Source organism: Lepisma saccharinum, chromosome 25 (assembly GCF_977018435.1).
Source record: "Lepisma saccharinum chromosome 25, izLepSacc3.1, whole genome shotgun sequence".
Classification (NCBI taxonomy): Eukaryota; Metazoa; Arthropoda; class Insecta; order Zygentoma; family Lepismatidae; genus Lepisma; species Lepisma saccharinum.
Genome location: NC_139253.1, coordinates 50200154 through 50217886, shown reverse-complemented (window position 1 = coordinate 50217886; position 17733 = coordinate 50200154). Strand labels below are relative to the sequence as shown.

Genomic DNA, 17733 nt, shown 5'->3' with positions numbered 1-17733 from the left:
AAACTCTGAAGACAATAGAGACTTCGTTTTCAGAGCATTGCTACATCCATAGGCGTAACTTGGTGGGGGCAAGGGGGACACTTGCCCCCTCAAAATTTTCAGATCTATTTAATTCAGACGTTAATGGCACTTTTGTTTACCTCCTGGAACTCGAGGAGCAAAGTAATGAGTAATTATTATGATTTCACAAATGTGACAGTTAGCAAAATAGTCCTGTCTAGATGCTATTTTTATGGGATAGAATAATTTTCGATTCTGCCCCCCCCCCAAAAAAAAATTAAGCCCCAACTTCGGCTATGCCCCCCTCCCAAAGTTAAACCCCAAGTACCACTTTGCCCCCCTAAAGTTAGGTCCCAAGTTACACCTATGGCTACATCTACAATTTGACATAACTTAATAGCAAATAGAACACTCTTGTAACATAAATAAACTAACATAACTTAATAAATATTGTTGCTTATTTTCACTGACAGTTGAAATTTGCTGTCACGCGCTATGTTAACTTACAATATATGAGTTGTTTCTATTAATTACATGTTCCAGAAACTTGAGCATAAAATGTGTTTTAATACATATCTTACAGAGCAAAACATTAAGAATTATAGGTGCAATAACCACAGAGGCCAATACACTCATAGTAACAGATTTACTAATATTTAAAAGAGTTAACTTGTTCATTCAACTCAGCATTTAAATTATTAATTTAATTTGTTAATTCCTATTTATTTATAAAGTATAGATCGTCTTCGTCGTTTTTCTTCATCTGTCACTGGAGATATTCCATTGTTGTGAGTTGCACTGTTGAGTAGAAAGTAGTTTTCAATTTCTGAGAAAAACCTCACAGTGTGGTGTAAGACTACACAGTCCCTCATCAAACGACCTGAGCAGTCATTGTGATGATAGAGCTTCATTCGAGACACCTCTCTCAAGATTGGTTTCATGTTTTCTTTAGGCATCATTTGTACTGCCATACACAAGACATAATCCATCTTACTACCTAATCTGAAAGAAAATAAATTCAAAAGCGTTGTAAAAAAGTGTGTGCTCTACGTTAAATATAATAAATATACAAGAATTATTCCCAAACAAAAGAATTACCCAACAATATGTCCACTGTTCGTCATTGGTAGCAAAAATTAATCATTGATTTAGATAATGGTTCTATTTCTATTTCTACACGTGACATGTAGTTCCACCGATTGGCATGTGGAGGCAGCACTGTGCTGACTAGCCATTGAGTAGTGCGCTCTAAAACAATGTTATGATGAAAAGAACAAATTGTGTTCATCCAAACGCAAGTTGCATGTGAAGGAAATGTTGTTAAGTGTCACAGAGAACTTGTGCAAGCTTGTGGCAATAAGGCATTTCAATATACAACAGTGTTAAGTGATTAGGCATACTGATTTGCCAAGACCGCGAAAGTTCCAACAAGCACCCAGCAACATTAAAGTGATGCTTCTTATTGCCTACGACTATGAAGTCATTTTCCTTTGTTACACAGTATCAAAGGGAGTTACCGTGAAAAGTGAGTATTACAGTAACTTTCTGGAGAATCACCTTTGTGCAACTTTTGATTGGAAACCACCAATACTTCTAGCTAGACACCCAATTGTGCTACACTACAATTCAAGGTGTCATTTTCCAAATTCAGTGGAGGACCTGCTTGGACAGTGTGGTTGGGAGTTCTAAATCACCTCCCTATAGTCTCGACATGCGTTCTTGCAACTATAACTTGTTTCAGAAGATACAAAATCCTCTATGAGGACGTCGCTTCAATGACATAGTGCAGGCCTTGGTGCGGTCCCTCAGTGATAGATGGAAAAATAATTCCAGTGATGGCGTGAGGAAATTGGCAGAATTTGGCAATATGTGCTATACCCAGATGGAAACTATTACGAAGGATATACCGTATATTATAATATATAAGTAGGAATTTATGAGCATGTAATTACTTTTTTTAAAAATGATCATCATGTAAAGAAACTAAAACAGGATAGGTGAAAATGTGCATACATACTGTTCAAGTTTTGTTCCAATATGTTGAGTTACTTCATATTTATTTGATTTTTCTTACTTCTTTTCTACTTAACTGAAATCTATGGAAGATTTAGATCTTTGTTCTTCGCTACTCTATTATTATGCACACAATTCCTGCTGACTCTGATAACAGTGACTGCAGGTCAGCAGTTCATAGAAATCAACTTGAACCTAAATATATCACTAGAATGAAATGATTGAAGACTATGAAAAATATACTTGTATATATTTTTACATATACCAGTGATTTATTCTATGTATGTATGCATAGGCTTGCACAGACCCTCTGATTACGTGGGGCAAGAGCCTTTATGATAGTTTAGTTGGAGAAAGAAACATCTTATTCCATCTCACTGTTTTATTGTATTGATGGGTGCTAAACAGGGGCGCATATTGTGTGTGTCCAGATCTAGACCAGCGAAAATCACTCTATTAGAAGAATTCCAGCTTCCATGCTTCGAAAGTTCTCAGTTCCTCTCCCTCTTTATTTTCCTTCTCTGTGGTTCAGACTAATTTACATACAAACATGATTTCGTACAGAAGATTCGAAACAACTTCACATAATTAATTCATTTCCAATGTGTGACCAATTTATTCTGTGACCACATAGGTGTAACAGAACTAGGCTAACGAATAAAATACATGAGTCTTAATAACAAGTAATTTGGTGGAGAATGAAGTGAGCCTAATTACATAGGAAATAAACCTGCTGCAGTTGCTTAGAACTTTTGTTGGCTTGAAAATACTTTATTTTTTAAAGAGAATAATATGTATTGTTTAAAATAATAATAATAACCTGTGGTTAGACAGCCCTTGAAGGAGCTAGGCTGATCTTCTGTCTGCCAGTCTCCCTCCCATAATCCTACCTAGAGGTGTAGAGATCTTCAACCAGTAATGGGGTAATGTGGGGTCAGCACGTCGAACCCCAGCCATTATAGGACATTTCCGAGACCGGGTTACGCTACTCACTCATAGCTCTCCAATTTCCTCACGACGGTGGGTTGCCACCGGTCCTATACACAGGCCGAGAACCCAGAGACTGAACCCAGGTGGACTCGAACCCATGCCATCTCGCAGTCAAACTCCAAAGCACAGCACCTTAGACCACAAGGCCAGGACTATGTATTGTTTAATAAAGGTAATAAGATTTCTCTACACTAAATTTCTAAGTGAGAGTATTAGAAGGGGCAATTGCCCCCACTTGCCCTCTTATGTACACGCCATTGTATGTACGTACATATTTTACATGTTTTGGCTACATAAAATTCCAGATCATATTTATTAATCATATATTTATCATGAGCATAAGTACTGTATTTGAAACCTATGAAATGGGTCTTTCTAACAAAGTTTCTAATTCAGTTTCAAATAGGAGTAAATTTAACTGGTCTGGATCTAGATCCAGTTGAGATTGTATTTGTGCATCAAGTGGACTTATAACACAAGCTTTAATTTAACATTTTTAGCACTTTTAGAAATAACTAATTAAGAGTACAAATGTATGACAGAACTAGTTTATATTTCCAAACATAAACCTGAACATTAAATACTTACCGTTCTACTTGTTCTGCATAAAAAAGAGCTCCAGGAAGACATGGCTTTGTTGCATTTTGTTGATCCAGAATCATGTAGTTCATGTATGCAGTAGAGAGAAGTAAAGCTTTGTATAATTCCTTATTAAATTGGCTATCCTAAAAGGGTTTTTAAAAAGATAAAAATTAGAAATCACAAATTCACACATAATATATGTGTGTGTATTAGGGCTGAGCTGATACCGATGCGGATGTCTAGGTATTGTCTGATACCATTGGTATCGGATCAAAAAGTATTGGTTGGAATTCATCATCTGATGCCAGCTGAGACTTTTCTGGTATTTTGGCATTTCACGAGCTCCCCAAAAATGCCACTTGACTTTTTCACGGAATCTAATTAACCTGGACTGAAAATTACGCAAAATTCAAACTTGCTCTTTATTTTAGACAAATTTTGCATGAAAGACTGTATTTTTTGATTACATAACATCTATTTTAATATTCTGATGTATTTTTTTAATATTCTAAAGGAAATTTGTTAGTGCATTGATTCATATAAATGGATAAGAATATTTACACACCAATATTAATCAGTATTTTGAACAAATTTTAATTATTGCAATTTTCAAGTATTTCTATCAGTAAGAGTATCGCCATTAGTATCAGCTCAAAGTGGTATCGGCTCAGCCCTAATATATATTTATATATGTGTGTGTGTGTGTGTATAACACATATGCATAAACTAACTTGTTCACTCACTCACTCAAAATTCTCTTTTTCTAAACTCAAATACATCGGACATTGTTGGAGGCTGTGTAAGGTGCTTTCATGTGTGATGTGCAAACATTTTATTGATATTACTAAAATAGGTAACACCATGAAGCCTTGTTTCCATGATTATGAAAAAATATAAATATGCTGACCAAGGCAGTAATTTATTTTATTAAAAACATAAACTAAACGTAACGTTTCAACCTTCTAGCAAGGTCTTCATCAGACTCTGTATCAAGTACAAAAGTCTTATACAGAGTCTGATGAAGACCTTGCTAGAAGGTTGAAACGTTACGTTTAGTTTATGTTTTTAATAAAATAAATTACTGCCTTGGTCAGCATATTTATATTTTTTCTAAAATAGGTATAAAATTAAAGATTTTCAGGAAACACTCTCCTAATATTTGTATAATTTGTTGCTGTGTAACATTATGAAGTACAGGCTATCTGGGTGGATAATTTTTATGTGATTTTACATATAATAGAATGATTATATCTAATATATAAAAATGTCGAAAGAAATGATGTGGGGGTAAGAGACCCCTTGCACCCCTAGGGATGAAGGTAGGAGGGGGTGACATGTAAAAATAATCGAAAACGACCGATATTAGTGTGGAATCCATAGTTGTCGGGGCCATTCAGATGAATAGTGACACTCCCAATGCCGTTCAACTCCAAGTTCATTTTACACTATAGTTAGAATTCATTATATTCCTGTCTAATAGAAGATTGGGATAAATAAATACCTGGGCAACGCCTGGCAATCAGCTAGTTAATTATAAAATATGTTTCTCAAGTGATATATTTTGTAAAAATATGAAATGTTTCACACTGTTAGCCACATTCGCCAAAAACAATCATGCAACTGGAAAGCAACTAAGGTCTAACACTTCTAAGCATCCCAACCACAGGTGTACACAAAACCTTTTTATTTTTATTTTTGGAGGAGGCTGAAATCCTGAAAGTGGATATCACTTAGCTGCGTTCCAGGTAGGAACAGGATACACTTCAAAATATTTTGTAATTATCATTTTTAACCTTCATTTTAAAAGTTGTTCAAGCAAGAATGGTAATTGGGGGTCATTTTTAGGGGAGTTTGCCTTTAACACTTTGCCCTCCCCCCCTCTGAGTTCTTTGCTGTTTCCATTTAAAAATTTTGATTTTATCAAATTTCTGAAAGGGCCCCATCAGCTTGTCCCTGCATACGCCAATGATCCCAACCAATTGGGCATACCTTCCTCTCATAACACCTCTAAAAAAGTAATATCTGAATGTAAAGAAAACATAGTGACCAAGAAGGTACAAAGTGTTAGACTTCTATACTTCTAATAAACTTAGTGTAAGAGGCATCCATGGTATAAGTTTTGGTTTTATCTTATGTAATATTGTCTAATCTTTGTTGTTAATACATAAGAGAGATGATATTTGTTTTATATTTAATTGGAATACTTGTGGAACATTTATACACATGATACAAACTTTGAAACCAGTAACTATACTAGACAATTCTCAGGTTATACTTACACTTAATTCATTGGGGTTTGGTACCTCAGGAAGCTTTGTAATCAGTTGAAGTCCGTTGCAGTCAGGCAGTTCCTGCAATTAAAGAACAAAATTATGTTTACTATTGAACAATTATTTTCAATCTATAGCACTGACTTTAAGACTTGACGTTGATGATTTTCTGCCCAACAGTATATTTAATTATGAGTTCCTCCATACAATTCATAAAACTATGTAACTACTAATTATTCTCCGTATTTATCATGCACTTCCGCAATTGAAATGTGACAATATCCACAGCTGGCCCTAGGGAGGGGCAACTTGGCACTCACCCGAGGCCTCATGCCAGATAAAAATAATTATTTGTGTACTGTTCCTGACTTCATGGATTGTTTTGACAAATTTAAAATTATCAAAAAAATACTGAAATCATATTCTAAAGAAAGAATTACATAAAAATCATATTCCAATACTTCAATCAAAAATAGATAATGTGCACTATTAATTTAATTATAGAATAAAAGCATGAAGTGAAAATATTAGTTTATATGGAACAATATAAATTCTCTACAGCTACAAAATTGAATGAAAAGTAAACAAAAGATGATTATGCTATAGAATGTTATTTAATATGATTACACATTACCACTTTGATAGGTGAAATGATAGATTCAGTTTTGTAATTAAATATAATGTATGTCACACCAGTGAGACATCAGAAATGAAAATAACAACTTTCAATGATTGATTGATTGATTTGGTGTTTTAATCCCACTTTATGTACAGTAAGGCTAATCGGGACTGGACCTACAGTTTAAAGTGGGTTCTGAAGCACTATGTGCCTCTACCGGGTATCGAACCCGGGACCCCTTGATTATAAGGCGACGACGCTACCACTGCGCTCGGGGAGGCCCAACAACTTTTATTAGCCTCCCTTCATTCTACTTATTGCTCTTGGGTAATAATAAGACTTATATACATTAATTGTAGTAATGTTTATATTGTAAATACATATAGAACACTTCAGTTCAGACTGAGGAACAGAAATCTGACCTCTGAAAAACTTTGGTTAAGGCCCTGCGTACAGTGTGTGTCCAAGACCCTGCACTCACCTAGGGCCAGCCCTTTCCTTATCTTCTCCAACACAACACCAGAGATGCAATAATGTTAATTATGTTTGACCATTGACGATGGCATACACAATACACAGACAATAAAGTACTCAGAGCATTTTTTATTCATCTTTACCTAATTCAAAGGCTGGACCACATATTTATATTGAAGTGGAATAATATTATATTAGTTTGTTGCTATTAGGAAGGAAGGAAAGAAGATAGGAATGAATTAACAATGAAAATGGAAGAAGGAAGGATGTATGTGATACACATATTTCCTACATTAGCAGATTGTTAATATGCGTAAACTTTTCCCGAAATATATCTCTAGATAATGTGTCTGCATTGAAGGTTTCTTTTCTGTTTCGTGGAATTTACAAAGTTAATCACAAGAAAACCCGAACACCAAAAAAATCCAGAAAGTGTGGAACAGTCAAAAAATGCCAAAGTCTGTGAGATTTTTAGAACAGTTGGTGATTTAGGTTAAAGGACTCCAAAATGTGAGAAATCCCAATGCAGCCAATCTGACCAGAGGCTGTGAAAACTTGAATTAAATGCGGCTATTAAATTTCCAAGATTTCCCTTGTCCGTCAATGCGCAATAATATCTACCACAGGGCCGGCGGAAAGGGAGGGGGGGGGGGCGAACCGTGCCACCGCCCAGAGCGGCAAAATTTGAAGAGAAGAAAAAAATAAGCCTATGGAAAACTTGAAAGTTATAATATTATATTATAACTTGGAAGTTAATAGTATATGCCAACCCATAGTTTTGGAAGGAACATATCAGTAGTCTCACTTTAAAACCAAGTGCCACAAATTGGGAAAGCAAATTGATGTCTTAACTCCGTTCAGACATCAAGTGGGAGAGGTCTATGAAGCGCTCCTTCTAATAATTGGCGACAATAAAACTGTCCAAATGCTCGCACATGAGGCTCAATGCATTGCAAACCAGTTGTGTGGCTCTACATTCTTTTGCTCACTTGTTATCCACGTAATGTAATGAGCAAATGTCTTCAAAACATTAATCTACAATGCTGTTAGATGATTTCTTGCAAACATATCAGCGCTTTGAAAAAAGCAGGAATGATGAAAAATTTCATTTACGCCACTTGGCAGCTCCCTCCCTCCACTCGCGGAGGCGTCGGGGGGGGGGGGGGGCCTTTGAGCTCCAGTTGATGAGAAAGATTTGGCATCGAATTTAGATATAGACGATCCAAAGATAGGCAACACTGTACAGGTCCGATATCGAAAGAAGAAGCAGTTTCAGAGTATGATGAAACTGTTGAAGATCCACAAAAACGGTAGAAAGTTGATTTTTATTACCAGGTCCTAGACGATTATTTTAGCTCTAAGAGAAAGATTTGATCAGTTTAAACATCATAGTGAATTTTTCAATTTATGTTACGATATTAGTAAGCATAAAGACATGCCATCTGATCTTTTGTCTGAAAAGTGTAGAAAACTTTTTTTTAAGGCTAATAAAAAATACTATCTTCGGTCAATCATGTCTGAAACACGCTTGTTTCCATTTTACGCAAAATAGCATTATACGAAAAAGAATATTACGTGTAAAGGTAAAGGTAAAGTTCCACTTGCATATAGCACCATGTCATGAAGGCACATTTAGGGGATGTGTGGGTAGGGCCACACACATTCCCGATGTAGGCCATTTTGGAGGTGTGTGATCAGCACCACTCTCCGGCCGCCTTAACCTCCAGGGTTGACCCAGGTACCCATTAATTTGAGGCTGGGTGAACCCCAGAGGCGCTTTATGTGGGGACAACTCAGGAAATAATTCAGACCTTAGATCACCCACGCAGGAGATCCGGGAATATTGCATGTAATTATTTTTAAAATCCAATCACATATCACAGACCTACAACGGTAACCATATGAAATAAAGCCTTAATTTCTTTCCTAATACTTGTTAGATTTAAGATACGTTTAAGAGAGAGAGAGAGAGAGAGAGAGAGAGAGAGTTTTCATAAAATACAATAATAATACAAAATGTTTGCATTTTTTAGAGTTTATGATCAACTACAGATCAAATTTTTCACATCAGACAGACACTTGAAAAAAGTGGGAATATAATCAAAATGTCCATCAGCTATTCATTGATTTCAAAAAGCATATGATTCGGTCAAAAGAGATAAATTATATAATATATTAGTGGCCGCGGTGGCTCAGTCGGTAACGCGTCTGGCTACCATGCTAAAGGTCCCGGGTTCGATCCTCAGCTGGTTCAAATCCGGGAACTTTTCTAACGATGGAAGCGGCCCCGGCGCCCACCCAGCGTCGAATAACATGGGTACCTGGGGGAAACCCTGGGGGGTAAAGGCGGTCAGGGGCATGATGCTGATCACATTACCCCCACTCACGACCGGATCAAGAAAGTGTGGGGTGTTGCCCCCACACACCCTATACGCCTTCATGGCGTGGTGCTAAGCACAGGGGAACACTTTACCTTTTATATATATATATATATATATATATATATATATATATATATATATATATATATATATATATTAGTAGAGTTTCAAATACCTAAGAAGCTTGTTAGTATGATAAAAATATGCACCAGTGAAACAGAAAGTAAAATTCGTGTGGGTATTAATATGTCTGACAAATTTACAATTCATGATGGGTTAAAAGAAGGAGATGCATTATCTCCATTGCTCTTTAATTTTGCCTTAGAATATGCTGTTAGGAAGGTAAAAGAAACTAAAGAAGGACTAAAATTAAATGGTGTGACTCAGTTGTTAGCATATGCAGATGATGTAGACTTACTGGGGGATGATGTGAATACAATTAAGAATAATGCTAAAATATTTTTCAAAACTGCTAAAAAGATAGGTTTGGAAGTTAACAAAGAGAAAACTAAATATACATGTATGCTTACAGGCCGAAACCAAGTGTTACGTAATAATCAAAATCTAATTATTGATAACAACTCGTTTGAACGAGTTTCCAAATTCAAATACTTAGGAGTAATATTAACAAATGAAAATTATATTAAAGAGGAAATAAAAAGTAGGCTTAATTCAGGAAATGCATGTTACTTCTCTCTTCATAAACTTTTGTCTTCTCGTTTAATATCTAAGAAACTAAAAGTTAAAATTTTGCCTGTAGTATTATATGGATGTGAAACTTGGTCCCTTACATTGAAAGAGGAACATAAATTGAGAGTATTTGAAAATAAGATCCTTAGGAAAATCTTTGGACCTAAAAGGGATGAGGAGACAGGTGAGTGGAGAAGGTTACATAATTTAGAACTACATAATTTGTATTCATGTCCAGACATTATTAGAATCATTAAATCAAGAAGACTTAGGTGGGCAGGCCATGTGGCACGAATGGGAGAGGAAAGAGGAGTTTACAGGATTCTTGTTGGGAAACCTGATGGTAAGAGACCTGTAGGAAGGCCAAGTCGAAGATGGAGGGACAACGTTGAGATGGATCTAAGGGAAATCGGTAGGGATGGAAAAGAGTATATAGATCTTGCTCAAGATAGGGAAAGATGGAAGGCCTGTGTTGCTGCAGCCATGAACCTTCGGGTTTAAGAAGGCTAGAGAGTTGGTTAGTTAGTTAGAGTTTATGTGTGGTCGAGCGAGATATCCTTTAGTGCTTAATAGCATTCAAATAGCATAACAAGTCTCAATATTTTTTTTATAGTTTGATGTTTTACTTAGGAAATTGAAAATCAATATATTCCTGTTTCTGCATAAGGCCGGGGGGGGGGGGGCTAGCGCCGACCCTGATCTACCCTCAAGTGCTGCTATGACATGCATTTAATTATACATTAACCAAAGCTAGAGGAAATAGTTTCCTGTGTGTCTTCAGATGTTCCTTGCGTGAATGTTGATAATCTGATAGAAAAGTGCACGATACGTAGCCATGTGCAGTATTAGAGTTTTCCTCGAACTGTCAAGGACCTAAATGGACCTCTGCTTTAAAAAAAAAAGTGAAATTTCGTTACTGTTAACTTGACTTTAGGGGCCAGCAATTTTTCTCTGACAGGCAATTTCCTGAATTCCCAGACTGCTTCATCCAAAGATAAAAAAAATAGGCGACGGGCAAGTGAATTCGTGGAACACCATCTTTCGGATTTCGTAAGGTGAACGACATACAATTCATTCCATCGAGACTTAACAATGAAAAATCCTCTTGGCTTCCTGCTGCTCGTCAATGATTCAACGAACTGATCAATGAAATTGGAGAATGCCTGCCTCAAGGAGTAGTCGGCTGGTAACCCTCTCATTACGCCTAACTTGCCCGTCAGAGAACAGTCTAATCCCCCAGGCGGTAACGTACGCATGCTCTGTCCTTGGAGCGGTTTTCTTTTTTTCTCTTCCATTCTGCGAGTCGCAGAAGAGGATCACGTTCCAGACTGTCTGCGAGAATTAACTGTTCATGATTGAAAGAAAGAAAGAGGAAAGGTGTGAACCAATTCGATGCAGGAAAGTAGGATGATGACTTCTGATGCGTTTCTAGGAAATCTTTGCGGATCTGCAAACCGTGATCGACTTTGAATCATGAAAGTAGTTTGCCTCGTGATGTTGTGAAACTCTTCACCAATCAGATCGTCTTCCGATTTCCTCACTGCGAGTCAAATTGAATGACACGGCAGATGAGAGAGAATGGTATGGTGAAATAGGGCTGGCTTCCTGCTGCTATTGGTGGCCCATTCTATCGGCATTTCCTTCAGAGAGAAAATGTGCTGATTGTAAGGAGGAAGATCCTGAATAATGGGATGTAAGATAGATAGATCCTTAATTATCTTTCAGCATCAGGCTCCCATCTAGCAGATCGCAACCCTAACCTACAAATACTATTAGCAGAAGAATAAAATGAACTGAATTGATAAATATTTCTGATCGGAGGGCCTCCCCGATGGCGCAGTGGTAGCGTCGTCGCCTTGTAATCAAGGGTTCGATACCCGGTGGAGGCACATTGGTTCGGATCCCACTTTAAACTGTAGGTCCAGTCCCGATTAGCCTTACTGTGCATAAAGTGGACTTAAATCAACAATCAACAAGTTCTGATCGGTTGACTGAGTGCATTTGCAGTTCATATAATTAAATTGGGCAAAATAGATTTATTGAGGGAGAAAGACATTTTGTAAGCAACGGAAATACTTATCGCAGCACCACACGCAATACATTCTCATTATTGCCATTTATGTTTTATAAAAAATCAAGGAAGAGTGCCCACAAGTTATCTTGCTTTCCTTCTTGTGATGTTTCATCACGAACTTTTCAAAGACCCTTGCATTTTTCTTCTTCAGTCCATTGGGAGTTTGTTCCTCCTCTCTGCACTTTTCCTGGAAGGATCGCGATGCAGATTACTCATTTCTATGTAAAAGACATGACATTAGAACCATCAGCTTCAGGCACATTGCATTGCAGGTAGCAGATTATATGGGAGTGCTAAACCATGCCAAATCATTTCCTTAGTTACCACTGCTTTTAACACCGGACAAGTTACCTTATAAGTAGTATAATGAGATGGAGAAACTTTACAAATATTTATGACATACTTACAATTGAAGCTTGGGGCTTTTTTCTTCGGTACCAATACGACGGTGACGAATTAAGAATTCCCGATCATCCTTTATGTTAACTCTTACGTTAATTCTTTATTGTTGATTTTAGACATCGGAAGGACTGTGTGTGCCCCCTTGCTCTGCCCACATTTTAGTAGATAGTTTGACAAATTCGTGTTTAAATGTAACGCAAGAATTGCCGCATTTGAAAGAGTAACAGGATAGGTATAATCACCAAAGAAGTGGACGAAGAGGAAGAAGAAGAAAGCCTGCCACATAGTGAAGTCCAATATCATGTCTACGGCATCGCGGTGAATTCTCTATACTTCACTCAAAGGGAAAAATCTGGAAGGATACAAAGCTTCGAGAGGGCTCCCTGAAATCATGCAAACACACACTAGAATAGAAAAGAATAGAACAGTTTCTTAATTTTCTACTGAGCGAGGTTCACCCTAGGACTGCTCTACTACCTAACTCAGGACAAGGTATTACAAAATAGGATTACATGTGAAATACATTAAACAAAATGGTTTAGAATACAAAAAATACATGAAAAAGAAATAGAAGCACACAAACCGGTTCACACATAGAGTCGAATTACTTTTGGAACATCTCCAGCGGACTACGCGAGTCTGTCTAGCGAGCCTAATGGCCGTGTAGAACCGGAGCAAGGGGCTTAACGATAGGTTCTGGGTTGAGATGACGTCAGCGGCTCGTTTGGTTAATTGGCTGCTTCGAGAGTTGTGACTCGTTCCGAAGCTTCAAATGCATAACAGCCAAAGATGTACGGAAATAATCTAACTCTACACACATATAATAAAATAAATAATAAATAATTGTCCGTGACAGACAATAAAGCCGTAGTAGTGCTGTGAGATGCACAGAAACCCGACTGTGTATCAGGTAAAATTTTATATTTTGCAATATAATCTTTAAATTGTATTGATACTATTTTTTCTATAAGCTTCGAAAGTATTGATAATGGCCTAAATCATTCAAAGATGTTATCGTTTGTTTTTTTGGGTAGCGGGAGGACTTGCGCTTCCTTCCAAGAACTAGGGAATTGGTCTGATTTTAGTGAATAATTTATGACGCAGGGAGTACGAAAGGGAGGGGTAGTTTAAGCATTTTGCCCGAAATGTTATCTATTCCGGCTATATTTGAACGGATGCTATGCACGGCCTTTTTACTTCAGACTCAGACACTGGATGACATTGAAATTCTTCCGCGTCGTTGTTCAAAATGTTGTCAGAGAAATATTTGCACTCCTTTCCCGGTGTCACGGGAAGCATTATCATAAACATTCGCGAAATGGTGATTTTTTTTTAGAAGGGTTACTGAGGTGAGGTAGAAGTTCGCGAGTATTTAGTTTGCTACTTATGCCGACTGTGTTTAGGTTGTTGCACAAACTTTTTGTATTTTTGTCAAGTTGTTACAAGAAACGAATAGTAAGCTTTTCTTTCTCCTGCCTCATGATGGAGGGAGTAAAATTTCATAACCGTTTGTATTCATCCCAATGTAGAGGCAGTTTGGTTCGTTTATATTTCCGCAGCCCCCCCATTCCTCAATTTCATAAGGAGCTTCAGGTTGCTACGACCTTTAGGACACTAGTCACACTTCTACATGGAAGTTTGAAGGTTTTTCTTATTTGAAGTCTGCTTTATGCACAAATCAAGTCCTAATAGAGACACTTACAGTTTAAAGTGGGATCTGAACCAATATGTGCTTCCAACGCGTATCGAACCCGCGACGACGTTATCACTACGCCTTCAGGGAGACCCCACACTGCTACATGGGATCGGATATAATGAGATTCTGTTTTGGCAGAGTATTTGGACAGGTATCGTAAATCTAATAGAAGAGAAAAAACAAGAAATTCAAAAGGAAAATCCCGAGGATAAACCAAGCAAGCTAGTAAACCTCAGCTGCGTCATGTATTGCATAGACTTAACTAGAATGCTAAAATGTGAACCCCCCCACGATGAATGGTGAGCAGAAGCACAAACCTTGTCTGTTCCTAACCTTAACGAACCCATAAGTGGCAGGGATAAGCGGAAATGGATTACACCTGAAGTTCTATCACAGAGCTTGTGTTTTAGTTGGGCTTACGCACTCCGACTGACGACCAGAAAGAGTAAGTTATCGAATTTTGAACCTGAAACAACACCCGGAACTTATGTGAAAATATGCCTCCGTGAGAAGAGTGGTCTGTAGTCTTTGCCCAGTCCGTGAGAGCATCTCGTTTGCTTCTCTGGGGTCGGTATCTCCTAAGCATTTATTTTTGGGAGGTAAGAACAATTATAACAACATAACTGATTCTTTGAAATTTGATCCACACGGATTTCAATCCTTAATCCTTGTGCTGTCGGTGGGTGCCTCCAAAGGACGTTCAAGGTTTATGGTTCTATCGGTCCTTGTAAGGACCATCAACTTCGGGACATCCCGCGGACCAGAGAGTGCTTTGCCTAGATCGGCGGATTCTCTCTTCTACACGAGATGAGCTTTAGATCGGGCCGATCACAGCTTATGCTCGTAGCTTGGCATCTATAAATTCATTGTTCCTGTTCGGAGCGAATGTGTGGATGTGATATACGTAGTTAGCCATACTTCAGGAAGCCACTCTATTCTCTGTCTTTTCATGTAATACAAATCGTATCATTACATGTGACTATAGTTCAAATCACAAACCCTGACACCTTCTGTAAACAAAACCACCTGCATGCAGAAAGCATTGCAAACTCATAGAAGTAAAATAATCCACACGAAAATCCAGCGTTGTTACAGGATTCATTACGCAAGGTAAAACAATGGCAAATTTGTAGTATGGGATACGCTGCCGCAAATGACGTCTCACTTTAAACCCAATGCTCTTTTTTTTTTACTTATTGCTTCACCTTTATGGTTAACTCTTTGCACCAGTAATCATTTCCCATAAATTTGGCTTCTTTCTTTGAATATATTTTACTTGCATTTTTTAGACAAAATGATATAACATGGTAATGTATATTTCTAAGGTTTGGTATAGATAGGAGTGTATTTGAAATTTGTTTGTACATTTTATGTAAATTGTATCTTATGTAAATAAAATATATAATGGGCATAAACAGCCATATGCATTGCTGTAAGTCCAATAAATATATTGATGATGATCAAAACAAGACAAAAAGTTCGTAAATTTATTGCGGTTGGAAACTTTGACAAGCATCCTAATAACGATTTTTGTTCCGCCAAATATAGTGCACTTCGTAAAATAACTTGGTGACATGGCAAGGCAAGATAAGTGTGAACATTTTGTAGTAATATAACTTTCAATGAGCTTAGAGATTTGTGTACATAATGATATTTTATAACATTGGTTATTTTCTAAAAATAATCATGTGAACAGCAAGGAAGTAGTGCAACTTAGTAATATTGCCTGACTTAGCCTTAGAAAAATAACATGCCGAGTTCCATGCGTGAGGGAAAGTCTCCGTTTACTCCGAGCTTGTTTTCAAAACACCAGCAAGGACAGCCTTTGAAAAGGGGTGAGAAACAGATTCTACTCAATATTTATGTAACGTTCTGTCAGTAGTATCCTGAGAAACCAGTAAATGAAGTGGTTAAGTTGGTATCCCAATGCAGTGGTGTGTCAGTGTCTGCAGTTTTAAGGGTTATGAAAGAGAGAATGACCGGGAGAGTAACAATGTATGCGGCTGCATATTCGTCTGATGTTTTGAGAACGGGTTCTCACATTCAGAGGCTGTTATATAAAATGAATAGGTGCGGCGAACTATGAGTGTAACAGCAGATGATTGTGGTCATGGATCAGCTGACGCGGAGTGATACATCGAATCGGTGAGACCGTTTGTTTACAGAAGGTCTCAGGGATGGTGATTTAGACCTTAAAAGATTTTCATTCTCCGTTCTAACTTGCAAATGTAATCACCTGTTTGTTTATTAAGTTTTTTAGGTCACTAATCTCAAAACTACTTTGATAGAAATAGTAAGCATTCATTCTTAAGCGAATAGAAAGTAAGGGTGTTTTAATAAATTTTCTTTTACTTAAACTACATATATTCTCCACAATTATAGTTACGGTAAATAATCAATTTCCAACAATTCTTTAAGTAGGTAAATTCAGAAGTATAAAAGAATCCGAATAGAGATCAAGAGTCAACGTACATTGGTTTTCACCTGCAGTGCGAATGCAGGACACAGTGAACGAACTATTAAAAACTGTAGAATTTGACATATTCACAGATTCATTTAGTGCACTGAAGAAGAAAAATACTCACACCAACAAGTGCATAAATTAGTGTAAATACGTATTGTGTATATAGATTTTCATTCTCATTTTATATTTTCTTTTCTTTTTTATATGCATAGTATATTATGTTCAACATAATTGGAAGATGTATACTGTGCTGAACTAATAAATAATAATAATAACAGTGTACAAACCTAAGGAACCTAATATATGACTGATCAGACATTTTAAGAATGTCTTGATACTCAACAAATATTATTTTGAGTAATACCTTAGAATAGCTCTAACTATTCTATGGTAATACACAGTTCACCGTCCCCTATACTCCAGTGGCGACACCAGAGAGGGAGAGTGGGGGCATATATCTCCGGGTTGACCAGTCGCCTCCCAACCAAACCAGAACATATACATAAATAAATGCTCTTTTAGCACAAAATGCACTTTTGTGCAGTCACGGACATTTTGGGTTGTCATGACCCGCAGTGAAAATCAGTCGGATAGCTACAGCCCAGAAGTGCCCGTGACTGTACGGTTCATACTGCTCTACTAATTTCGCCCTAACCTACACGTTACTTAATGGTAAACTGAAAATCACAGTTCATATCTTTATATGAAGATTTACTGAGATGACAAAAGTGCAAAAGTAGTTATAAACACGTTAGTTACTTACAATATTTTCTACGAAGGAAGTCAGTTCCATCAGGGTCGTTTGAATGGTTCTAATAAAGCCATTTCTAGCCACAATTCTCAGACTGTTGTCTTCATCGTAATCGTCTAAGGTAATTGGAGGAAACTTGCAGGGTTCTGCCATTTGCTGCAGGAAGGGATGTTTCCCCACTCGGTCAACAATCACTCTTCGCCTGCGTCTGCCATCCGCCAATGACGTCGACACCAACAATAACGCTGCTACGGCTAGGGAAGAAACACACTATTGTTAATCACAACATAATAATCATAATAATAATACGTAGGTGATTAAAAAAGT

General features: G+C 37.3%; 1 protein-coding gene across 1 annotated transcript; it reads right to left on the bottom strand.

Moving 5' to 3' along the window:
• Positions 1-342: 342 nt before the first annotated feature.
• LOC145978813 (uncharacterized) lies at positions 343-17481 on the bottom strand. The gene is made up of 4 exons (XM_083111633.1): positions 17419-17481; positions 5865-5936; positions 3592-3728; positions 343-1002 (listed from the first exon to the last, which is right to left on the bottom strand). Exons 1-4 carry the CDS (start codon positions 17446-17448, stop codon positions 723-725), a joined length of 519 nt encoding a protein of 172 aa, XP_082967759.1. The 5' UTR covers positions 17449-17481; the 3' UTR covers positions 343-722.
• Between the last annotated feature and the right edge of the window lie 252 nt (positions 17482-17733).

Excerpts from the sequence above, each read along its gene's own strand:
- LOC145978813 (XM_083111633.1), bottom strand. The coding sequence starts at position 17,448 with ATGGAACTGACTTCCTTCGTAGAAAATATT. Across the intron at positions 5,937-17,418 it reads CTTCCTTCGTAGAAAATATT|GAACTGCCTGACTGCAACGG; the intron begins GTAAGTAACTAA and ends CTTTAATTGCAG. Across the intron at positions 1,003-3,591 it reads TATGCAGAACAAGTAGAACG|ATTAGGTAGTAAGATGGATT; the intron begins GTAAGTATTTAA and ends ATTTTCTTTCAG.